The 26153-nt window shown below is 37.1% G+C and overlaps 1 protein-coding gene across 1 annotated transcript; it reads left to right on the forward strand.

Annotated features, from left to right (window-relative positions):
* Nucleotides 1-1414: 1414 nt before the first annotated feature.
* LOC123267987 lies at nucleotides 1415-26153 on the forward strand. The gene is made up of 4 exons (XM_044732871.1): nucleotides 1415-1508; nucleotides 1806-1966; nucleotides 25074-25362; nucleotides 25531-26153. The coding sequence occupies exons 1-4, from the start codon at nucleotides 1415-1417 to the stop codon at nucleotides 26151-26153; spliced, it is 1167 nt and encodes a 388-aa protein (XP_044588806.1).

A 26153-nucleotide genomic window follows, 5' to 3' on the forward strand; every position in this document is an offset into this window, starting at 1 on the left:
CTTAAAAGGCAAATTATGGGGAAACGGACACGACCACTAGGGCCGTCATTTGGTACTGTGGCAAGCACCCATACCAGAGTGTAGTTAATAATTGCAATGCCGTCTTTGTAGCAGTATCAGTATATGGCGTTCGCTTCTATAGCTGCTACGCACCACCTAACCTCTCTATTGTTGACTTCACTAACTTTCTGGATCGACTGACAGAGGACGCGAAGCAGCATCATCCAGTCGCGATAGCCGGCGACTTTAACTCCTGGGCAGTAGACTGGGGTAGCAAGCTAACTAACGCACGAGGTAAAGCGTTACTTGAGGCTTTTACTGCATTAGACGTAGTCTTACTCAACAGTGGTGACACACCAACCTACACCAAAGGAGACGCAAGTTCCATCGTAGACCTCACGTTCGTCAGTAGCAGCCTCGCGAGGTAACCTCAACTGGAAGGTGCTGGATATCTACACTGCCAGTGACCACAACGCGATTCTCTGGGAGATATCAAATGACCAGGATACTAGAGGAACTAGTAGGTTACCTAACCACATTCGGTGGAGAGTACAATCTTTCGACGTGGGTACGCTGACGACTGCTTTGGATAATGGCCCGATCACCGCTGGATGCGCAGAAGATCAGACTAAAGAACTTATGAAAAGAGTGACCGAAGCTTGTGACGCCAGTATGCCACGAAAACGAGGCATAAATAGAAGACCCGCGGTGCACTGGTGGAACGATCACATCAGCGCTCTTCGTAAAGAATGCCTCAGGAAAAGAAGAATATCACAGCGTGGCTTCCGTCGACCTAACCTTGCAGAACTGGTGGCAGAGTATAAAAAGGCCCGTCGGGAACTAAACAAAGCCATCAAGGATAATAAAAGACGCTGTTGGAAAGAACTCGTCGAAGAAGTGGAGAAAGGACCCATGGGGCAAACCGTACAAAGGTGGTCACGGCCCACCTGAAATACCAGCCAATGCCGTCGCCTACGTGTCCGCGGCTCCTAGAGAGGATTGTTACTGTGCTGTTTCCTCAACAACCGGTATTCACCGGCCAGTTAAAGGCAGCTAAACCCTGAAGACATTCCATCTGTCACGGAAGAAGAACTAATGGAGGCTTGTAACCGCGTAGGGAATAACAAAGCGCCGGGACTAGACGGAATCCCTAATATTGCCTTGAAAACAGCCATAAAGGCAGCACCAACGTTATTCTTGAAAGTTTACAATACGTGCCTCAAAGGAAGGGACATTTCCTCGGAAATGGAAACAACAACGACTGGTTCTACTCCCTAAAGGAAAAAAGCCACCAGAAGAGCCCGTCATCTTACCGTCCACTTTGTATGCTGGATACAGCCGGTAAAGATATTCGAACGCATAATTCTTCAAAGAATAGAAGCAGTTGCAGATCCACTCCTGGCACACAACCAGAATGGATTCCGAAAAGGACGATCAACCCTGGACGCGATCAAGCTGGGTGTTACTACGGCCCCAGGAGGCAATTGCAGGAACCAGATGGAAGGGTGGTACGAAGAAGTACTGCCTGGTGGCGACGTTAGACATCAAAAACGCCTTCAACTCTGCTAACTGGGACTGCATTATGCAAGCTCTTCAAAGAGAAGAACGTGCCAGGATACCTAAGTAAAGTAGTATCTAGCTTCTTCACGGATAGAGTCCTCAGATATGACACAAAGGACGGTCCGAAAGAGTACGAAATCACCGGAGGTGTTCCGCAGGAGCTCTGTTCTTGGCCCACTGCTGTGGAATATCATGTATGACGGGCTTCTAAGGCTAAAAGATCCCAAGAAATATTAAACTTGTAGCGTATGCGGACGACGTGGCCGTAGTGATTGTCGCTAAACACCTGGACGAGATTCACCACATGTTTGATCTAGCATTCCAGCAAGTAAACCAGTGGATGGACACAATGAATCTTCAACTGGCGAAACATAAGACTGAGGCAGTGCTTATTACCAGCAGGAAAGTGTTAGAGACCATCAATCTTAGAGTCGGCGAACAAGAAATCACATCACAACCTTATATCCGATATTTGGGAGTGATGCTTGATGCCCGTCTCAACTTTAAACAGCAAGTGGAACACGTCAGTGCCAAAAGCGTCAGTAGTAAGGGCAAGCCTCGCACGATTGATGCCTAACGTCGGAGGCCCAAAGCAGAGCAGGGAGACTATTGTTGGCAACTGTTGTCACATCAGTGCTTACGTACGGAATATCCATTTTGGTCCGATGCGCTAGAATTACAAGAAGCATGGAGAAAGGCTGGACCAGTATATCGCCTGAGTGCCCTAAGAGTAGCTTGCGCCTTCCGCACAATATCTGAGGAAGCAGTGTGCGTAATTTCTGGAACTCTACCTCTCAGAGTCCTAGCTGAAGAAAGAAGGAACCTTTACCAACGAAAGAGGTCAACAACACTGAGCGCAGAAGAACTCAGAGACGGAACAAAGACAGCACAGCATCGCACGATGGCAATCTCCAGTGGGATGCCGCAGAGAAAGGGTAGATGGACGCATCGTCTCATACCAAAGATCGACATTTGGATGAACCGGAAACACGGAGAGGTCAACTACTACCTAACGCAGATGTTGTCCAGGACATGGCTGTTTTCGGGCTTATCTTCACCGCTTTAGGCATGACGATTCTCCGAGGTGCCCGTCCTGCCCTGGAGTCACTGAAGAGGCGGAGCACGTTTTTCGAGTGCTCGCGTTTTTAATCCACAACGTGAGGAGCTGGAGAGGATCTTGAAGAGGAGAAGTCAACCAGAGTCAGTCGTAGAAGCAATGCTGTCTTCAGAAGCTGCCTGGAATGCAACGAACACTTTTGCCACAGAAGTGCTTACAGAGCTGCGTTCTATCGAGAGAAAAGAGCAAAAGACAGAATCTAGAAGGAAGAAATAACATCTTAGCCACCAGAAGGAAGAGCGGCAGCTAATTCCTCCCCCGCGAAGAAATGCCTTACGGCGGTACCATGGGGGATCAGAGGATAGAAAGAAAGGGGTTTGGGGTTTAGGGGGGAGGGGCGTTAGCGTCGAGTTTTAGTATGACGCTGCGTCGAGTCGCCACATATCCAGGCCAAACAACTATGCCTAGAATCCGTAAAGGATTCCCCTAAAAGGGAAAAAACACACACACACACACACACAGACACACACACACACACACACACACATATAAAAACTTCAATTTTCTTAGCGGGAAGTTAAAATATAGCAAATTCTAGCTCCAAGTGTAGAGTTTTCAGATATGACTATGGAAATTTATTATCATGTTTAAGTCTTGAGTAATCCTGCGAAAAATACCAAAAAAAAACTTTTCAAAATTTTTTGTTTATATTAAAAAGGTCTACAGGCTTCAAGAAGATTTGTTTTCAATGCAATTTTTTCGTACTTTCCACCGGATAGCAAGAAAAATAGTATACACTACATGGGCAGCAATTTGAGAGCCCTGCACTGCTTCGCCTTAGGCATCATGTTACGAAGTGCAAGAATCTCCAACTTTCTGCTCTTGTAGTGTAATATATTAACTTTGACAATCAATAACTCTGGAAATATTGATCGTATAGTATTAAATCGACGGAAGTTTTTGAAAAGTGAGTGTGTGTGTGTGCGTGTGTGTATGCTACACGTGTGTGTGTGCGCGTGTGTGTATGTGTGTGTGTGTGTGTGTTAAGACATGTACGTTTCTGCACACTAGTATGTGTAAGAAGCGTAAATCCGACTCAAATAACCTGTACGTGGTACGCTTTTGGATAACGCTAATGCCTTTGATATGATAGCATCGAAAAAATTGCCATTCGGCAGCCGTGAAATGGAAGTAGATTTCATTATGAATAAAAACGAGTGCAACAGCAAATTTAATATTTGGCATAGGGAATAGGACTTAATATCAAGACTACACATATGTTATGATACTCAAATTAAAGCATATCTAAAGAGTTTTCAGATATAATTTTACAGAGATTCAATAAGTTATCCCATTCAAAGTTATTCGAGTTAGAAAGTTAAGAAATATGAATTTTTATGATTTTGAAAATTTTTAATTCCTGATATTTCTAAATTACTTGACCGATTGGCTCATCTTTTGAACTTGACCTCGGTATCTGGCTGTACAATAAGGATGTTGAGTTTGGTAAAGATCGATCGTAAATTGGCGACGCTATCGTGGTGACAAGCCGCGTTATATCGTCATATATATATATATATATATATATATATATATATGCTATATATATATATATATATATATATATATATATACATACACATATTAATTTTTAACTAACGTTATTTTTGAGCTTTACTCGACTAGTTAGAGATATTACGACAAAATTCCGAGTAGAATTCCAACATGAGGACGAATGCAAGAGATTGATTTCTATAAAATCTACCTAAAAGTCAGTAGCGAGGGTTAGTTCGATAAGCTAGGCGGCTACAAATAAATTTTTATTTTCATTTAGAACGATTAAAAAGTAATTTTTCAATTCAAAATCAGTAACAATAGTAAGTTGAAGGCACTAAGCAGCCACGAATAAATTTTTCGCTTTTATTTAAAATAATTGAAGTAATTTTTAAATAAATAATGATGATTGACGGTCAGTCAGGGGCTCCAGGCGTCTATGACTGAGTTTTGGATTTTTATTTGGAATAATTTAGGCAATTTTGAATTGAAAAATCGCTGGCGAGGATCAGTAAGAGGGACTGGGCGGTCATGAATAAATTTCCAGTTTTATTTAAAATAATTAAAGTGATTTTTGATAAAAAAAAAAAAAAGTAGCGAGGGTTCGTTAGGAAACTGGGCGTCGACGAATAAATTTTTTTTCATTTAGAGTAATTAAATTCAATTTAATTAAAATATTAGTGATCAGGGTCAGTCACAGAAACTAGGCGGCTATGAATAGATTTTTATTTTTATTTGAAATCATTAAAGTAATTTAAAAATGAAAAATAATTAGCAAGGGTCAGTCAAAGGCACTGGGTAGTTATAAATAAATTTTTATTTTCATTTAGAAAAATTAAATTAATTTTAATCAAAAAATTAATGATCATGGTCAGTTACAGACACTGCGTAGCTGTAAATGAATTTTTATTTTCATTTAGAACGATTAAAGTAATTTTTATTGAAAAATTCAGTAGTAGTAGTAAGTTAAAGGCAACAAGCGGCCACGAGTGAAATTTTAATTTTATTTGTATGAATTAAAATAATTTGAAAATAAAAAATAAGCAACGACGGGAAGTCAAGGGCTCTAGGCGGCTGTAACTAAGTTTTCGATTTTGATTTGGAATAATTGAGACAATTTTGAACTAAATAATCAGTAGTGAGGATTAGTTAGAGGGACTGGGCGGTCATGAATGAATTTTTTTTTAGAATGATTAAAGTAATTTTAATAAAAAACTTTGTGATCAGGGTCAGTTACAGTCACTGGGTAGCTATGAATGAATTTTTAATTTTATTTAAAATAATTAAAGGAGTTTTAAATGAGAAAAATCGGTAGCGAGGGTTAGTTAGAGAAACTGGGAGGCATAAATAAATTTTTATTTTTATTTAGAACGATTAAAGTAATTTTCAATTAAAAATCAGTAGTAATGGTAAGAGTTAAAGGCACTAACCATCGATGAATGAATTTTTGCTTTTATTTAAATGAATTAAAATAATTTCTCAATAAAAAATATGGAGTGATGGTCAGTCAGGGGTTAGAGGCAGCTATGACTGAGTTTTTAATTTTTATTTGAAATAATTAAAGCAATTTTAAATTAAAAATTACTAGCGAGCATTAGTTAGAGTTAATTGGCGGCCATAAATGAATTTTCATTTTTATTTAGAACCTTTAAAGTAATTATTGATAAATCAAAAATCAGTAGCGAGGGTAAGTAAGGAACATTTGGCCGCTAGAAATAAATGTTTTTGTCTTTTAGATTGATTAAATTAAATTAAATAAAGAAATTGGTGATCGGGGTCAGTTACAGGCACTGGGCAGCTATGAATAAATTTGTATTTTCATTCAAAATAATAAAAGAATTTTAAAAATGAAAAATAAGTAGCAAAGTTCAGTCAAAGGCACTGGGTAGCTATGAATAAATTTTTATTTTCATTTAGAACGATAAAAGTAATTTAGAATTAATAATTCAGTAGTAGTAACGATTAAAGTAATTTTTAATTAGAAAGTCAGTAGTGATAGTAAGTAAGAGGCACTAAGCAGCCATGAATGAATTTTTATTTTTATTCAAATGAATAAAAATAATTTTTAAATAAAAAATTAGAAATGTCCGTCAGTCAGGGGCTCGAGGTGGCTATGACTGAGTTTTTGATTTTCATTTGGAATAATTGAGGCAATTTTGAACTAAAATATGAGTTGCGAGGATCAGTTAGAGACACTGGGCGGCAATGAATAAATTTTTATTTTTATTCATTATAATTAAAGTAATCTTTAATGAAAAAAGTTAAGAAAATACTTGACCCTAAAGGCCATCTCTGCAACTTTGCGGTAATTCTGTAAATATCTGGCCGATTTTGAGCTCTTCGAGTTTCAAAATAAAATTTTTTTGTCGTGTTGAGCTCTCTGAGCTCAAAAAAATACCGCTTCCATGATTTTGAGCTCTTTGAGTTGAAACGGGGATCCACCGCTTTCTTGGTCGCCTCTTAATTTATTCAAGGCGCCACTGGATTTTTCCCAGAGTATCCAGAAACTGGCCCAGAACATAGAGTGAACACTCAGGGTCGTAAGAGATCGTCAGAAAGGAAACAGAAATTATAACAAGAAATTCATTTTTACAATCCATTTTATTTAACCAACCCTTAATACACAATAAAACCCCTTACAAAATATCAAAACAACTTAATCCCGACGATATCCTCTTATAGAGCGTCCTATCACGATTTCTATCATAGTGTCTATTCCCGAACGGTACCCTCATATGGAGCGTCTACACCGCGGTTTCTATCTTACTACCGTCGTACCCTAAATCCGGCGTCTATACAACGGCTTCTAAGTGCGCCCAGGAAGCAGAGGAGGATACCATGAATCCCTAGGTTACACTGCAATAAAATTTTCTATTCCACACACACCCACAATATTTATTTAAAATACTTATGCCTATTGCACCCCCGACCCGGGCGTCTATGCAAAGGACTCTAAGTGTGCCCAGGAAGCAGAGGAGGATACCATGAATCCCTAGGCAACACGACAATACTTAACACTAACCCACCGACACTATTAATTAAATTTCCAAACATACTAAATATTTCCCCAGATTTTACAGATTAAAATTTTTATATTTATTTCCCAATTTAACAAAAATTAATTTCCCAAAATTAAATGAAATCCGATTTAATACCTAGATCCATTTATTCCAACTTAATTATAAATCCTAATTCCAAATTTCAGATTAAAATCGTTAACTAATTTATTGCCGTGGTCTTAATAATACAACAATAAATATTTAATTACAAGAGGTCTTCGTATCTTGAATTGATAGATTAAAATCTAATGACAGAGGTCTTAATAATCTGCCAACAATGTTGGTTAAATCTGAGATTTACGAAATTTTATTCTTATTGAATTTACTTAATTTATTTTATAAGTTGTTGTGTTAAATTATTTTACTTTGGATAATTCATTTTACCAGAATTTGTCAATTAATTATTTAGTTGTTCTCCGAATATTTCTAATCCGAACAAAAACAGTTTCACTGTAAAAAAGTCGCGCCAAGTCCACGTTCATAAGACTATTAGGAAAAAAAAAATTTTTTTTTTCTTTACAAAAACATACAAAATAAAAAATTAAAAATCAAGTAACCGATATAATTGTTTATGATTTTCAGAAATTAAAAAATTTTATTGTAAATTTAAAAATTAAAAAAATTTTTAGAACGTATTTAGTGTGCGTGGTTGCAAAATATTTTACTTTTGATGAAATTCGTAAAATCTATTTACTCGGACTTTAAAAAATTGAAATACACAATGACGCACACCAAGTACGTTCTAAAATTTTTTTTATTTTTAAATTTACAATAAAATTTTTTAATTTCCGAAAATCATAAACAATTATATCGGTTACTTGGATTTTTAATTTTTTATTTTGTATGTTTTGTAAAGAAAAAAAACATTTTTTTCTCCTAATAGTCTTATGAACGTGGATTCGGCGCGACTTTTTTTACAGTGAAACTGTTTTTGTTCGGATTTTAGTATTTTTTGTAATTATAATGAAAATTTACAATTGATAACAACTTAAATCTCGTGTTGACTGCATTTTTTACTGCAAACTATCCCCTTGAAGCTACAGTTTATGTAGATGTAATTCCAGTGCACCCTGGCGGCCGTAAATGTAAGCTGTGAATTACTTTTTTTAACTGTAGTTGCTTATCTATAGGAGGATTACTACACATTTTTATTTTATCTAGTCTGTGGCGCTGACCTTTCTCCATAAAAAAAAAAAGTCAGGATCGAAATTTGTGAGCGAGCTATAGTATGTGCTGATAAAATTTAATAATTTCAAGTAAATAAATTGTTATAAGTGAATATAATTAATTAATACGGTGAAATAAATTATGATTTACTGTTATGATAAACAAATTGGGTAAAAAAAGTACCGTAGAATTAAATAAAATTTCGCAGCCTCAAAAAACCGTTCTGCTTACAGTAAACATAGTCGGTAGTCTGGCGCTCCGTTTACAACGGATTTGAACGGAACTTGGCGCCAGATTCTACCGAATCTGTGAATTTGTGTCCAGATTACTTTATTTAATTAAGAAGTTAATTTGTTATCAACTAAAATTCATCAATTGATTTTATGTAATTAACCTTTACTAATCTGCTTTACTTGTCCTTGAATAATCGAGTTTATTTTACCTAAATTATTTCCTTTTACTTTCTATTGTGTTTGCTTGTAAAACTTAGCACTTATTTTATTTTATTCTATTTTAACTGAGGATTATATTCTGCCTAGCAACACCGTAAGATTTTAGTCTCGACTTTGAGTGTCCTCTACTCAGCGCTTCGCGCGGAACAAGATGGCTGACGCTCTTGCTCGGTCTTGCGTCTCTGTCGCAAGTTTTTGGTGTAATTTTTTCTCTGACGAATTTTTACAAGTTTTATTTTCTACTTTCAATTAAATAATTTACATTCACAGTTTTAGTGATTATGACTGCTTCTAATTTTATTTCAAACAAATTTTATTTTGAGCAATTAAATTTTTATTGTAATTTATTTTACTAATTTAAATTAATTTAACTTCAAATGATTTTACTAAAACTTCTCTAAAACGTTTTACTGATTTCATTTTAAGCAATTAATTAAATAAATCCGACCAACTCGATTATCAATGACATTTTGTTCTACATGGCACCGAAGTCATGAAATGACCAACCGAAATTATTCCTGGTAAAGTCAGTCCAAACTCTGCCTACGTAGTTAATTAACAATCCGAAATAATTCCTGGTTTTGTTAATTAATTATTTAGTAATTATCCCTGACTTGTTCTTAACTTCATTTTTAATTGTATTCTGGACTTTTCTTAATTTCATTGTGAATTTTATTTTTAATAAATACTTACTAACCTTCTAAAGAATATTCTAAACAATATTTTAAATAATTCTTTAAATAATATCCCAAATAATATTCCAAGTAAATTTTAATAAATAAATTTGAATACAATAATTAAGTAAATTCTACGATATAATACTTAAACTAATGATTGTGACCAAACGTGAAATGACGATGACCTTCAGCCGACTTCAATGCCTGGCTGATGGCGCACCACTAAGATATTATTGAGACATTTTATTTGTACCTGGAGTATTCCTTTACGACGCTAATGAACTCCCTCGGGGAGCTACAACTTCTTGTCGTCGTTGCTGGTACAAGTCCCTCTTTGGTGGATGAATCTACTTGGCGGCGAGACCCACGTCACTGTCACTCGTTCCTCAAATACTTTACAAAATCTGTAACCACAAATAAGCATTAGAAATTATCAGTAATTAAAATCAATTTACGCAAGCTGGCAGAAGGCCTAGCAAGCAATAAATTAATTGATTAGTATCGCTTCGTTCCACTATATCTTGAGCGAAATAAAAATAATTACCTGTGCTTTGATGTTTGTTAACTTTTGTGCGACCGTTAGATTTGACTGTTCGGTCAGAATGTATCTTCTGAGCTTTGTCGGTACGTTTCTTTCTTTGCTCCGTCTCCCCCACTCACTCTCCTCGCCGACGTATCCCTCTCAGGGACTTACTCACTAACTTATAGCTAGAGGCGCGAGTACTTCGGAGCACAGCGCTCTGGGGGATCAGTCGATAACTAACTCACGCGGATTGGAGACCTTCTCTGGGTAAAGAAGGCCCCGTGTACTCCGTTACAGAGTTAAGGTAAATGCTCGTGGTAGACATGAATAATTTTTTGTTTCATTCAGAATAATAAAAGTAATTCTTCATAAAAAAATGAGCAAAATTCGTCAGTCAGCGGCACTTATTGGCTATGACTGAGTTTTAATTATTATTTGGAATAATTGAAGCAATTTAAAATTAAAAAATCAGTGGCAAGTGGCAGTTAGCGGCACTGAATAGCCATAAATGAATTTTTTTTTTCATTTAGAAAAATTAATTTAATTTTAATCAAAAAATTAGTGATCATGTTCAGTTACAGGCACTGCGTAGCTGTGAATAAATTTTTATTTCCATTTAGAACGATAAAAGTAATTTATAATTAATAATTCAGTAGTAGTAGGAAGTAAGAGGCAATGCGCAGCCATGAGTGAGATTTTATTTTTATTTAAATTAATTAAAATTATTTTAAAATAATAAATAACCAATGACGGAGCTCTAGGCGGCTATTACCGAGTTTTTCAATTTTTATTTGGAATAATTGAGACAATTTTGAACTAACAAATCAGTAGCGAGGATCAGCTAGAGGGACGGGGCGGCCATAAATGAATTTTATTTTTATTTAGAATAATTACAGTAGTTTTAATAAAAAAGTAAAATCAGGTTCAGTTACAGGCACTGAGGAGCTCTATATAAATTTATATTTCCATTTAGAACGAATGAAGTAATTTTTACTATTATTTGAGAAAATTATAATAATTTTTATATGAAAAATAAGAAGTGACGGTCAGTCAGGGGCTCTAGGCGGCTATGACTAAGTATTTTAATTTCTATTTGGAATAATTAAGACAATTTTGAACGACCCAATCGGTAGCGAGGATCACTCAGGTGGACTGGGCGGCCACGAATGGATATTTATTTTTATTTAGAATAATTTAAAAGCATTTTGAATAAAAATCAGTTGTGAGAGTTAGTTAGAAAAACTGAGCTACCATAATTAAATTTTTAACTTCCGCTAAGAAAATCGTAGATTTTCAAAAGTCGAGAAGTTATTGTTTTCACCCCGTTTTGCAAAAATCGAGGTTTTCATCAGATCTCGACGTTTTAAGGTCATAGGAAGCTTCCCTGACTATCACCGCGAGGTTGTCACGATGTCTGTATGTGTGTGTGTGTGTGTGTGTGTGTATGTGTGTGTGTGTGTGTGTGTGTGTGTGTGTGTGTGTGTGTGTGTGTGTGTGTGTGTGTGTGTGTGTGTGTGTGTGTGTGTGTGTGTGTGTGTGTGTGTGTGTGTGTGTGTGTGTGTGTGTGTGTGTGTGTGTGTGAAAGTATGTGAACCGCTTATAACTTTTGAACGGCTTGACTGATTTTATCGCGGTTGATACCATTCAAAAGGGCTTGACCAAACTTAAATTTTTAGAACTATTTGGACCGATTCAGATTGATAGATTTTGAGAAATCTTAAAAAAACTGAAAAAAAAAATTTTTTGAAATGTGGTTTTTTTGGAATAACTTTTAAACGGCTTAAAGGTTTAATTTCAAAAACTAATCAGCTCTTAACTTTAAAAAACCACGTCGATCGCCATCAGTCCGGTCAAAATCAGTTAATTCGTTCGAGAGATATCGTGAACGAAAGAAAACCGAAAAAAGTGTTTTTTCGGAATAACTTCAAAATTCCTAGCGCGATAAATTTAAAATTTTGAAATTTTTTCCTGAGGCTTAAAAAACTGCGTCATATGCTTCTAACGGCGTGGAAATCGGTTTATTCATTCGAAAGTTATTGTGGTTTAAAAATTCAAAAAATAGTGTCATTAAATCTCTATCAGACTCTTAAGCTTGAAGAGCTTTAAAGCATAAGAAAGCAATCTATTTGAGCTCGGAGAGCTCAAAATAACCCATAAATTGTATTTTTGAGCTCGAAGAGCTCAAAAACGTCATTGGTGCAATTTTAAGCGCTTAAGTATGGAATTAGCGGGAAGTTGCAGGGATGGCCTTCAGGGTCAACCGTTTCCCTAATTTTTATTCTCATTTAGAACAATGAAAGTAATTTTCAATTAAAAATCAGTAGTAATAGTAAGTTAGAGGCTCTAAGCAGCCATGAATGAATTTTACTTTTATATAAGTGAATTAAAATCATTTCTAAATGAAAAATAAGGAGTGACGGTCAGTCAGAGGCTCCAGGCGGCTATGATGAAGTTTTTGATTTCTATTTGTTATAATTGAAGCAATTTAAAATCAAAAAATTACTAGCAAGGATGAGTTAGAGGTACTGGGCGGCCATCAATTAATTTTCATTCATATTTAGAATAATTTAAGTAATAATCAATAAAAAAAAATCAGTAGCGAGGGTTAGTTCGAAAAACTGGGCCGCTACACATAATTTTTTTTTATTTAGAGTCGTTAAATTACAAATTAAATCAAAAATTAATGCTAAGGTGAGGTTCAGTTAGTAGCACTGGGCATTTTATTATTTTTTATCTCTATTTAGTATAGTTAAAGTAATTGAAAATTGGGGAAATAATGAGCGAGGGTCAGTTCGAGGCACTAACTAGACATAAATAAATTTTTATCTTATTTAGAATAATTTAACTATTTTTTAGATAGAAAATAAGTAGCAAGGGTCAATCGGAGACTGTGGGCAGCAATGATGTAATTAAGTCCGAGCAACTCTCCGTAGTGAGTACGTTAGGAGACTCCGGAAAATTTGGTCCTCCGAACTTTCCGGCAAAAATAAAGTCTCCGCCACTAACACGCTCGCTGTCCCAGTCTTACTATACTCTTTCGGTGTCTTAAAATGGGCCCGAAAGGATCTGCGAGATCTCGACATCAGAACCCGTAAGGTTATCAATATGAATCGGAGCATGCACCCCAATTCATCAGTCGCCAGATTATACCTCTCCCGGTCCATCGGTGGGAGAGGTCTGCAGAGTTTGGAGCGGATGCATGATCGTTTGGTCCTGGGCTTAACATTCGAGGTTGTCAATGTCACTGCAGACGAGGATGACTTCCTTATGCAAATCGTACATAAACATGAAAATGCGCATAAGGGGTCGTTCTTGTATAAGGCAGCAATATATGCGGCAAGAACCCTTGGTCTCCGGAGAATCAAACACGCTCTTATGGAACTCCGAAAGGAGGAATTCAAGAGCGCCATCAGGAATGCCGAGGAAAAACTACTCCTAGGCAAACTGATGGACAAGTCTATGCACAGCGTGTTCTTCAAACACGTGCGTGATCATGGCTTGTCCACCAAGCTGACGTTTTCCTTCTTAAAGTCAGCTGGCCTGATGTCCGAGACTGAAGGGTTCATATTTGCTTGCCAAGATGATGTCATAAACACTTTAGAGTACCGTAGCAAGGTGCTCCAGGTGCAGCTCCCGGACACGACCTGCAGGGCATGTAAACTACATCCGGAGACGCTTATGCACATTTTGTCAGCATGTCCTGTGCTGGCGAGAGGTGCATACATCCACCGTCATAATGTTGCCCTGAGAGTACAGTACTACTATTTTCGTCATTACTACGGTATTGATATGACACCAGTGCTGCCTCATCTGCCAGGAGATATTCCCCAGGTTGTTGAGAATGACAGTTGCAAAATTTATTGGAACATGCCGTTTGCAACAACTCGGCGGATAGATCACAACAAACCTGATATTGTGCTCTTCGACAAGGCTACTCGTGACATTTATGTCATTGAGTTCTCGGCCCCGGCTGAATACAACATCTCAGCCAAAGAAGAGCACAAAAGACAGATGCAGTAGGATCTCATGTTTGAAATTGGCAAACTTTACCCAGGTTACCGTGTCAAGCTCGTCGTCCTGATTGTTGGCGTCCTCGGAGGGATGAAACCGTCTTTTGTATCCTCACTTGCCAGAGTTCCAGCTTGCTCATCAAAAGCTGAATTCTTGGCGGTCAGGATGCAGAAGGCTGTCATACTAGGTTCCCTCCGTCTACTTAGGAAAATGACTTTGGCCTGCTGTGATCACTAACCGCCTTGTTGTGCGGAGTGGTCCAGCAGTAATGGATGGAGCTCAGGCTGGGCCCTCGGAGAATCGGACTCCGGGGACAACCCCCCTGAGCATTTAATAACATAATAATAATAATAATAATAATAATAATAATAATAATAATAATAATAAGCGGTGCTTGCTACGTGGCCTCCAAGCGGCGCATCGCGGGAAACGCAGACCATAACACCAGGTCTGTAGGCGAACGACGTAGCCGATGCAGTGGGCCAACTACCCACTGCATTGAAATACTGAGTTACAACAAGACGTAATCTCAGAAGTGCTCTCCACAACCGGTCCTTTTCGGATGAGGACCATTCATCAGGTGGGAGGAGCACGCCGGACCCGATGAACGATGACGACCCTGGCGCTTTAAGGACTTACTTTAAGTGGACGGAGGAACTACGAGTCGACCTCTTGGTGTGCTACCAACGTAGCGAGCCGGGGGTGAGCGGTTATATGGACCGGATGCACACTCTTTGGAGTGATATGCATCCGGAGCTAGAGCATTTTACGCCTAAACACCTGCGTAATTATGCCGCTTATCTTCGGCGTAATAGAAGATCGCTTGTGCCGGATAGAAGGCAGTCTAATAGACTTTCCTTTCCGGCGCAATTACACCAAGAGCGACGCCGTTCCTCCTTGGATGACAACAATCCCTTTATAGGACGGCAAGTAAGTATATCTAAAAAGATAACTTACTCCCAACAACAGCTAGAAGCGGTAAATGAAGATCTCCGTGCAAACATCCTGGAGGATTCCACCCTGCTCACTGTGAGCCAGGTTGTGTATGGTGCAGCAGTTTCGGCTTTTCCGAGAGAGAGAGACATTGTCTCTCGATCGAGGCAAGGTTGAGACAGCGCATCTCACAACTTGGACTCAAAATTGACAGATCCCGGAAACAGGTCTCCCGCATTCAGTGTGTGATTGAGTTTGAAACAACTCAAAGAGCATACACGCCCCGGATTCGGCGCATTGCTGCTGAACTTCGGTGGCGTCATCACACACTGAATAAGAGTACTCTTCTTGTCATCAAGGAAGAGTCTCTCAATAAATTGCGGGCTCTAGTGACTGCCAAAAAGTCACTAGAGAAACGGCTGAAGCGGTTGGTCGACAACTCGTTGTTTCGATCCAGCCCTTCACGCTTTCTGACACCAAAGACCGATGTTACCGGGAATTATCCAACACCTGAGCGGGTGGAAGCTTTTTGGACTGAGTTGTATGGAGATCAACCAAACGTGAACGCCAATACTCCAGCTCTGCACGACTTTAAAGCATTCTGTCGGGAACACCGTAGACAGAATGCTGATGAAGAGAGCCCTGCAGTCAGTGTGAATGAAGTTCGTTCAGCTCTAAATGGCAGCAAAAATTGGGCTGCCCCGGGACCAGATGGCATAAATGTCTTTTGGTGGAAGAAGTTTACTTCTACCCACCTCCATCTGGCCCGTATATTTACATCGTACATTAGAGCTGACGAACCGATTCCAGACTGGCTCGTGGAAGGGCGAACCGTACTGATACCAAAAAAAGGTGATTTGTCTGACCCAAAGATTTACAGGCCTATCACCTGCTTGAATGCGGTTTATAAAATTTTTACAAAAATTTTAAACAACCGTATTTTGCAGGAGATAGAACCTGTATGGCAACAGATATATGAACAGCGTGGCAGCAAAAGAGGCCTGTCAGGTTGCAAAGAGAACTTGATAGTTGATCGATGTGTCACACAAGATGCGATCTACTATCAACGCAACCTGTCAATGGCCTGGATCGACTATCGCAAGGCATTTGACTCAACTTCTCATGAGTTGATTTTATATCTCCTCAAATGCCTGGGGGTCAATCCTGAAATAGTGGAATGCATTCGGCGTACAATGCAGCTCTGGCGAACGCGTTTTCACATTGGAAGTGGAAACGCATTGCACATAACCGGAGTTGTAGAGTACAAACGAGGGGTCTTCAAGGTGATTCCTTAAGCCCTCTGCTGTTTTGCATCTCACTGCTGCCTATATCTGTTGCTCTCCGTAAAACTCGTGGGTACTCTGTGGGGCCTCCGGGTGATCGAAAATACTCGATTACCCATCTGCTTTATATGGATGACCTGAAGCTTTATAGTGCTGATGAAGATCATCTACAGGCGGCTCTTAACATCGTAGCAGAGTACACGCGGGATGTCGGAATGTCTTTTGGGTTGGACAAGTGTGCGGTCGTACATCTGGCGAGGGGTAAGTGCTCTGTTACGGGTGATGATGTCGAGTTGGTAGATGGGAGCGTTTTAAGACAATTAGACGCCGGAGAGTTGTATAGATATCTAGGAATGGAAGAGCACCGCATGCATGCGGTCTCCGAAGTCAAAGCAACTCTCCGTAGCGAGTATGTTAGGAGACTCCGGAAAATTTGGTCCTCCGAACTTTCCGGTAAAAATAAAGTCTCCGCTTCTAATATGCTCGCTGTCCCAGTCTTACTATACTCTTTCGGTGTCTTAAAATGGGCCCGAAAGGATCTGCGAGATCTCGACATCAAAACCCGTAAGACTATCAACATGAACCGGAGCATGCACCCCAATTCATCAGTCGCCAGATTATACCTCTCCCGGTCCATCGGTGGGAGAGGTCTGCAGAGTTTGGAGCGGCTGCATGATCGTTTGGTCCTGGGTTTAACACACGAAGTTGTCAATTTCACTGCAGACGAGGATGACTTTCTTATGCAAATTGTTCATAAACATGAGAATGCGCATAAGGGGTCGTTCTTGTAAAAAGGCAGTAAAAATGCAGCAAGAACCCTTGGTCTTGGAGAGATAAACGCTCTTATGGAACTCCGAAAGGAGGAATTCAAGAGCGTCATCAGGAACGCCGAGGAAAAACTACTCCTAGGCGAACTGATGGACAAGTCCATGCACAGCGTGTTCTTCAAACACGTGCGTGATCATGGCTTGTCCACCCAGCTGACGTTTTCCTTCTTAAAGTCAGCTGGCCTGATGTCGAGACTGAAGGGTTCATATTTGCTTGCCAAGATGGTGTCATTAACACTCTAGAATACCGTAGCAAGGTGCTCCAGGTGCAGCTTCTGGACACGTCATGTAGGATGTGTAAACAACACCCGGAGACGCTCATGCACCTTTTGTCAGCATGTCCTGTGCTGGCGAGAGGTGCATATATCCAACGTCACAACGCTGCCCTGAGAGTACTGTACTACTATCTTCGTCATTACTACGGTATTGATATGACACCAGTGCTGCCTTATCTGCCAGGAGATATTCCCCAGGTTGTTGAGAATGACAGTTGCAAAATTTATTGGAACATGCCGTTTGCAACAACTCGGCGGATAGATCACAACAAACCTGATATTGTGCTCTTCGACAAGGCTACTCGTGACATTTATGTCATTGAGTTCTCGGCCCCGGCTGAATACAACATCTCAGCCAAAGAAGAGCACAAAAGACAGATATATCAGGATCTCCTGTTTGAAATTGGCAAACTTTACCCAGGTTACCGTGTCAAGCTCGTCGTCCTGATTGTTGGCGTCCTCGGAAGGATGAAACAGTCTTTTGTATCCTCACTTGCCAGAGTTCCAGCTTGCTCATCAAAAGCTGAATTCGTGACGGTCAGGATGCAGAAGGCTGTCATACTAGGTTCCCTCCGTCTACTTAGGAAAATGACTTTGGCCTGCTGTGATCACTAACCGCCTTGTTGTGCGGAGTGGTCCAGCAGTAATGGATGGAGCTCAGGCTGGGCCCTCGGAGAATCGGACTCCGGGGACAACCCCCCTGAGCATTTAATAACATTTAATAACATAATAATAATAATAGTTTAAAAAAATAATAATAATTATAATGGTAATAATAAATTGATAATTATAACAGTAATCATATTTATCATTATTATTATATTTATTATTATTATTATTGTTTTTAAATTATTCAGTATTAAGATATTAAATTTAAATTTACAATTACAAATCTCAATTTACAATCTCAATTACAAAAAAGGTAAAAATTCATGTAAAGTTGAAAATCCAATTGATAATTTAGTTAATGAATCTAAGTCAAAGAAAATTCGCGGCTTTTTTATATGAAATTTTATTAATGCTCTTAAAAGTTACCCAGGTTGTCTTTCTCGCTTTTATTGATGTTTGATGAGAAATTGAGACAGAACTACGGTAACTTTTAACAGCTTTCACTGTATATTAAAACTTTATGAACATTCAATTTCCGCAGAAAAAATACAAACTTTAAATTAAAAATCTTTTTAATAACAAAAAATGTTAAAATTTATTTTTTATATAAAATTCCTAGAATAAATTATTAAATAACTTTCCATATGTATTTTTCTAAATATATTTTCTTCTAATTCAGTCGTATTTGTTAAATACAGTCAATACTTAAAAGAGCTAGAATTGTTTGATTTTGCTTTCTTCGGAAAAGTCAGCTGATCAAGATCTGAGTAATTCTGTTCGAGCACTCTACAGATACTACAAACGTCTTGATGATTGTAGCCTGTAGGTGGCACTACTTGTAAATTAAGTGAAGTTTGAAACGATGATATTTCTTACATAATACGGATATTATTTATAAGTTTACAAATTGTGATATTTACTAACAACAATTTGATAATGACACTCAATAATCATAAAAATAATATTAATCTACAGATTCGGTAGAATCTGGCGCCAAGTTCCGTTGAAAAATCCCGTTGCAAACGGAGCGCCAGACTACCGAATGTGTTTACAGTAAGCAGAATGGTTTTTTGAGGTTGTATAATTTTATTCAATTATACGGTCTTTTTTTTTTACTAATTTGTATATTATAACAGTTGGTCATAATTAATTTTACCGTATTAATTAATTTATATTCACTTATAACAATTTATTTACTTGAAATTATTAAATTTTATCAGCACATGCTATAGCGCGCTCACATTTTCCGATCCTGACTTTTTTTTGATGGAGAAAAGTCAGCGCCACAGACTAGATAAAATAAAAATGTGTAGTAATCCTCCTATAGATACGCAACTACAGTTAAAAAAAGTATTGACAGCTTACATTTACGGCCGCCAGGGGGCACTGGAATTATATCTACATAAACTGTAGCTTTAAGGGGATAGTTTGCGGTAAAAAATGCAGCCAACGCGAGATTTAAGTTAGTACCATAGAAAAGTAAACTCCAATCTTAAAGCTGCTCACACACATATTAATAAACTAAGGTAAATTGCTAGCAGTTATCCTTTTATTTATTTACTTTAAGATCACTGCGAGAAAGTATTGTTGTATATAATTCTACATAATAAACTAACGATGTGGCTAAGGTACAGCAAGCAAACGATACGACTCCGTACACAAACAGCACCGTATATATACGGAGTGTTACAAATCCCGGGAAATTCAAATTCTATACGTAATACAAGCTTGTAGAATGGCACATGTACGAAATCGTACACATACTACAGGATAAATGAAGTAATAATAATAATAAGGTTGCAAAGAGAACCTGATAGTTGATCGATGTGTCATACAAGATGCGATTTACTATCAACGCAACCTGTCAATAGCCTGGATTGACTATCGCAAGGCATTTGACTCAACTCCTCATGAGTTGATTCTATACCTCCTCAAGTGCCTGGGGGTCAATTCCGAAACGGTGGAATGCATTCGGCGTACAATGCAGCTCTGGCGAACGCGTTTCCATATAGGAAATGGAAACGCACTGCACGTAACCGGAGATGTAGAGTACAAACGAGGGGTCTTCCAAGGCGATTCCTTGAGCCCTCTGCTGTTTTGCATCTCACTGCTGCCTATATCTGTTGCTCTCCGTAAAACCCATGGGTACTCTGTGGGGCCTCCGGGTGATCGGAAATACTCGATCACCCATCTGCTTTACATGGATAATCTGAAGCTATATAGTGCTGATAAAGATCATCTACAGGCAGCCCTGAACATCGTAGCAGAGTACACACGAGATGTCGGAATGTCTTTTGAGTTGGACAAGTGTGAGGTCATACATCTGGCGAGGGGTAAGTGCTCTGATACGGGTGATGATGTCGAGTTAGTAGATGGGAGCATCTTAAGACAATTAGGCGCCGGAGAGTTGTATAGATACCTAGGAATGGAAGAGCACCGCATGCATGCGGTCTCTGAAGTCCGAGCAACACTCCGTAGTGAGTATGTTAGGAGACTCCGGAAAATTTGGTCCTCCGAACTTTCCGGCAAAAATAAAGTCTCCGCCACTAACATGCTCGCTGTCCCAGTCTTACTATACTCTTTCGGTGTCCTGAAATGGGCCCGAAAGGATTTACGCGATCTCGACATCAAAACCCGTAAGGTTATCAATATGAATCGGAGCATATCGAAACCCGGCGGATCGATCACAACAAACCCGATATTGTGCTCTTCGACAAGGCCACTCGTGACATTTATGTCATTGAGTTCTCGGCCCCGGCTGAATACAACATCTCAGCCAAAGAAGAGCACAAAAGAAAAATATATCAGGATCTCTTATTTGAAATTGGCAAACTTTACCCAGGTTACCGTGTCAAACTAGTCGTCTTAATCGTTGGCGTCCTTGGAGGGATGAAACAGTCTTTTGTGTCCTCACTTGCCAAAGTTCCAGCTTGCGCGTCAAAATCTGAGTTCTTGGCTGTCAGGATGCAGAAGGCTGTAATATTAGGTTCCCTCCGTCTACTTAGGGAAATGACTTTGGCCTGCTGTGGCCGCTAACCGCCTTGTTGTGCGGAGTGGTCCAGCAGTAATGGATGGAGCTCAGGCTGGGCCCTCGGAGAGTCGGACTTCAGGGACAACCCCCCTGAGTATTTAATAACATAATAATAATAATAATAATAATAATAATAATAATAGTAATAATAATAATAATGGTAATAATGGTAATAATGATAAATATCGTTGTTATTATATTTATCAATTTATTATTAACATTATAATTATTTCCATTTTTAACTATTATTATTATTATTATTATTGTTATTATTACTTCATTTATTCCGTAGTTTTTGTACGACTCCGTACATGTGCCGTTCTACGAGGGTGTATTACGTATAAAATTTGAATTTCCCGGTATTTTTAGCACTCCGTATACATACGGTGCTGTTTGTGTACGGAGTCGTATTGTTTGTTTGCTGTACCTTAGTCACATCGTTAGTTTATTATAAAGAATTATATACAATACTTTCTCGCAGAGAGCTCAAAGTAAATAAATAAAAGGATAACTGCAAGCAATTTACCTTAGTTCATTAACACGTGTGTGAGCACCTTTAAGATTGGAGTTTAGTTTTCTACGGTACTAACTTAAATCTCGCGTTGGCTGCATTTTTTACCGCTAACTATCCCCTTGAAGCTACAGTTTATGTAGATATAAATCTAGTGCGCCCTGGCGGCCGTAAATGTAAGCTGTGAATGAATTACTTTTTTTAAATCTAGTTGCGTATCTATAGGAGGATTACTACACATTTTTATTTTATCTAGTCTGTGGCATGTCACTTTTTACATAAAAAAAAAGTCAAGATCAAAAAATGTGAGCGCGCTATAGTCTGTGCTGATAAAATTTAATAATTTCAAGTAAATAAATTGTTATAATTGAATATAAATTAATTAATACGGTGAAATTAATTATGAATTACTGTTATAATAAACAAATTAGTGAAAAAAAGTACCGTAGAATTAAATTAAATTTCGCAACCTCAAAAAACGGTTCTGCTTACAGTAAACACATTCGGTAGTCTGGCGCTCCGTTTGCAACGGGATTTTTAAACGGAACTTGGCGCCAGATTCTACCGAATCTGTAGGAAAAATGTTTAATTCAAAATTTGTACCTCTCCCGCGAAAATTAAATGTTCCTAAAATTGTAATATTATTAAATTAATCTTTATTTTCCGTACAATATCTAGTTGCATAAATAAAATTCAATATAAATAAGCCGCATATACACTTTGGTTAAGATTGATAAACTAAATTATCAATCAAAATCTTTATATTTCATATAATCGTAGAAGAAACTTGATAATTTTTGTAACTCAGAAAATTGATTATTTAATTTTAATACTGTTTTGTTGGAAATTAATAGTGAATAAATAACAAAATAATTGCAGACAAAATACTTTAGTTCATTAACATTTGTGAGAGTCTCTAAGATTTTAGTTTATTTCATCTATTCTACAGTACCAACTTTTATATTACGTTGGCTTCATTTTACTTTTCATGAAAAACTATTTTCATTAAGCTATACTTTACGTAAAAATATTTCCAACGCACCTCGGCATGTGTAAATGCAGGATGTGAAATATCTTTGGGTGCGTTCGCGTTGGATGCATTAAGTGCCTACAGCACCACACCTATAACACGTTATACAGCGACATATATATATTTATAATATACACACGTGCTCACAGCGCATAAGCTTCCGTCGCGTATCTACCTTTTTTCTTAACTATAGTCTTATACTTTTCTATTATCGGGAGGTAATGTTCTCCATAAGAATAAAGTTAAAATCGAAAAATCTGGGTCGCTATAGTTTGTGCCAGTGAATTTTATGAATTTTAAATAGAATTTATATTTATCACTAACAATAATTAGTTAATATTGATAATATAAGATGTTACCTATTATTATAAAGTATTCTTGAAGGAAAAAAAGGTCTGTAACATTAATAAAATTATGCATCCTCAAAATACCGTTCTGCTTACAGTAAACATACTCGGTAGTCTGGCTCTCCGTTTACAACGGATTTGAACGGGACTTGGCGCCAGATTCTACCGAATCTGTGGACATTTTTTAACTGAAGAATAAGTGTCGAGGATCAGATAGCGACACTGGGCGGTCATGAATTGATTTTTAATTTTACTATGAGTGATTAAAGTAATTTTCAATTGAAAAATAAGTAGTAGGCGACTATGACAGAATTTTTATTTTTATTTAGAATAATTAATATAATTTTCAATCAAAAAATTAGTAGGGTATGTTAAGTCGAGGCTCTGAGAGGCTATGTATAGATTTTTATTGTTATTTTAAATAATTAAAGTAATTTTCAATTGAAAAATTAGTGGTATGTGTCAAGTAGAGGCACTGGGCGGCTTCAAATGAATTTCCATTTCTATTCCGAATACTTAGAGTAATTTTTAATTGAATAATAAGTATCAAGAGTCAGTAAAAGGCATTGGGTGGCTATGACAAAATTTTTATCTTTTTGAGAATAATTAATGTAATTTTCAATTGATAAATTAGTAGCGAGTGTCGAGTAGAGGCACTGAGCTGCGATAAATGAATTTTTATTTTCCTTGTCAATAAATAAAGTCATATTTGAATGAAAAACGAGTAGCAAGGGTCAGTAAGAGGCAATAATAAGCATCTATGAATGAATTTCCATTCTTATTTACAATAATTGAGGGGGTATTTGTTAAGAGTACAAGATTTTCTTGTTCAGTTACTTAATTATTTAAGTCTTTAATATACTTTATATTTGTATTTGCCGCTCAAAGCGACAACTAAATCAATATTGATTTATACGGAGATAGCGTCGGTCTACGCGCAGGCTAGCTGCGCATACGACTCACTCTCCGGCTTGCTCGCTGTGGCTTGCACATCTTGTTGCTTGGACGCTTGACTGTTCGTGTGCTACTAGTTACAACTCAAGCATCCTTATTAATATTGATAACATTATTATACGTATTTTACTTGATAGCTAAGATTGTTTACAAGTGTTTTATATTTAATAGAAGATTAAATAAACTTAGATTCAGATTAAACTAAAATCTTGTGTTCCACTTTTATTTTATAAACCCGACAGGTTATGATAACCCAGTGCACGCTTCCACTGCGTACGTGATTTATTTATTAAAAATAAATTGGGTAAAGTGATTGATCACAAGGTAAGAGTATTTATGAATATTTATTTAGAAAATATATTCTGGAAAATAAATAAAAGAATATAAGACGTAATTATAGATGAACCAAAGCATGCATGCATAGAAAATATAAAACGTAATGAATACGTTTCAATAGACGCTTAATTTAGATAACTTAGAAAGATTTGATAAATATTTATTTATTTAATTAAATAAATTCATAGATGACTGAAAATATTTTTTTTATATATTAGATGGTGACAAATAGATTTAATTTAAGTAGATGATGAAATCGCTAATGAGGCCGGTTGACGCTAAAAATTCAAGATGTCCGCTAACTGCGTCACAATAACTATAGTACACGAGTATCACGTGTATTACAATAGTATGTTTAGATTTTGATTTTTAGAAGATGTTTTAAATTAAATTTTAAAAGTGAATTATTAATTTTAATAATTATAAAAAAAAAAATGTATTTTTACATGTCAGTGATATTAATTAATATAAAATACATATTAAAGCTATTTCGGTAACTTTGGCTATGCGACGCTTCTGTTCGGCATCAAGTAGCTTATAGTTTGTGAGGTTGTTTGTTTGCATAATGTATCCCGAGTGTGTGCGTGATCAACCGCCTTCAACGTTGTTTTATTGCCGTGCGTAAAACTATACGTTGGAATAGGTGTGCATACTCGAGGTGGTGCTGTGTAAATGATCAATCTTGCGTTTCAAATTAAAGTGAATTGCTGTGCGTTTATTTTAATTTAGAAGCACGAAACAGATCCAATATTAAGAAGAGTATCGGGTACTAGATGAATAGAATTTTAGAATATTAATAATAAGAGATAGATGATAAATTATTAATTAAATGCATATTTAATTAAATTTAAATTCTGTTTCATAAAATCCGAAATAGATGACAGAGTCAGACAAAGCTCTACTGGATGATAATGACAGTGAGGAGATGTTGGAACATGTTGAACAAGATTCTGGAAATACTGAGAAGGACCCAGCATTACAGATTAAGACTGAGAAAACTGAGGACGCGCTCCACAGTTTGTCTCAATTCCGCAAAGGATTAATGCAACAGACAAATGGTAATAATCCGGAATCATCAACAAAATCTAGTGACATTAAAGATGTAAAAGTGTCACTTGAAAGGATGAAACATTTCTCAACTCCTGTCAAACCAGGCCAGTCGATGAGTAAGTAATGACTATAAAATAATTTAGAAGCTGTAAACATAATTAGAAGACACACTTTAAGAAAAGATGAAAGTGTTTAAGAGTAGTTAGATGAGGCCTATTTAGATGTATAAAGATGTATAGATGTTAAGAAAATCCCAGATACTAATTAAGATTACATGTTTACAGATAAAGATGACAATATAGATGATGGTAAGAATGACAGCAAAGATGATGGTGCAGATGATGACTTTAAAGACAAGAGTGAACAGACCAAGATTAAGATTAGAAGCAGTGAAAAGATGTTAATGCTTGGTAATAAGAATTTAGAAGAGATGAAGAGGTTGATGTTGGAGTCAAACAAGCAGACTCAAGAGATGGCAGCTCCAATTGGAAAAACAGCTAGGAGACTCGAGGAAGTCTCTATTGCAATGTTAGATGCACTAAAGGTGATGACAAAAGGTTATCAATCAGAGTTAGATCGAGAAAAGATTAAAGCAGAAGCAGCAAAGGTAAAGAATTCACATAAATTTCCTACTTTCCCAAATAAGAATGATTTAGAAGTTACAAATGGGAATAGTACTATCTCTAGAGATTTGAATGTAATTAAAGATGCATTACTATCAAATCAAAGTAAGATTAACGTTAGAAGAGATTATAGATTAACTCAAAAATCAAACTATAATATCTGGTTTGATTATTTAAAATCAGAACTTACTAGTTGTGATTTATTAGATGTAATAGATGAAAATAACAGCAATGATAATAACTTATCAAATTCAATGAACAATAAAAAGAAAATGCCTTGTTAG

This window comes from Cotesia glomerata, linkage group LG6, assembly GCF_020080835.1.
Source record: "Cotesia glomerata isolate CgM1 linkage group LG6, MPM_Cglom_v2.3, whole genome shotgun sequence".
Classification (NCBI taxonomy): domain Eukaryota; kingdom Metazoa; phylum Arthropoda; class Insecta; order Hymenoptera; family Braconidae; genus Cotesia; species Cotesia glomerata.

Bases quoted from the DNA above. Each gene is read 5' to 3' on its own strand.
- LOC123267987 (XM_044732871.1), top strand. From the start codon at position 1,415: ATGGATTCCGAAAAGGACGATCAACCCTGGACGCGATCAAGCTGGGTG. The intron at 1,509-1,805 runs GTACGAAGAAGT...TTAAACTTGTAG, and splicing joins AGGAACCAGATGGAAGGGTG to CGTATGCGGACGACGTGGCC. The intron at 25,363-25,530 runs GTAAGTAATGAC...ACATGTTTACAG, and splicing joins CAAACCAGGCCAGTCGATGA to ATAAAGATGACAATATAGAT.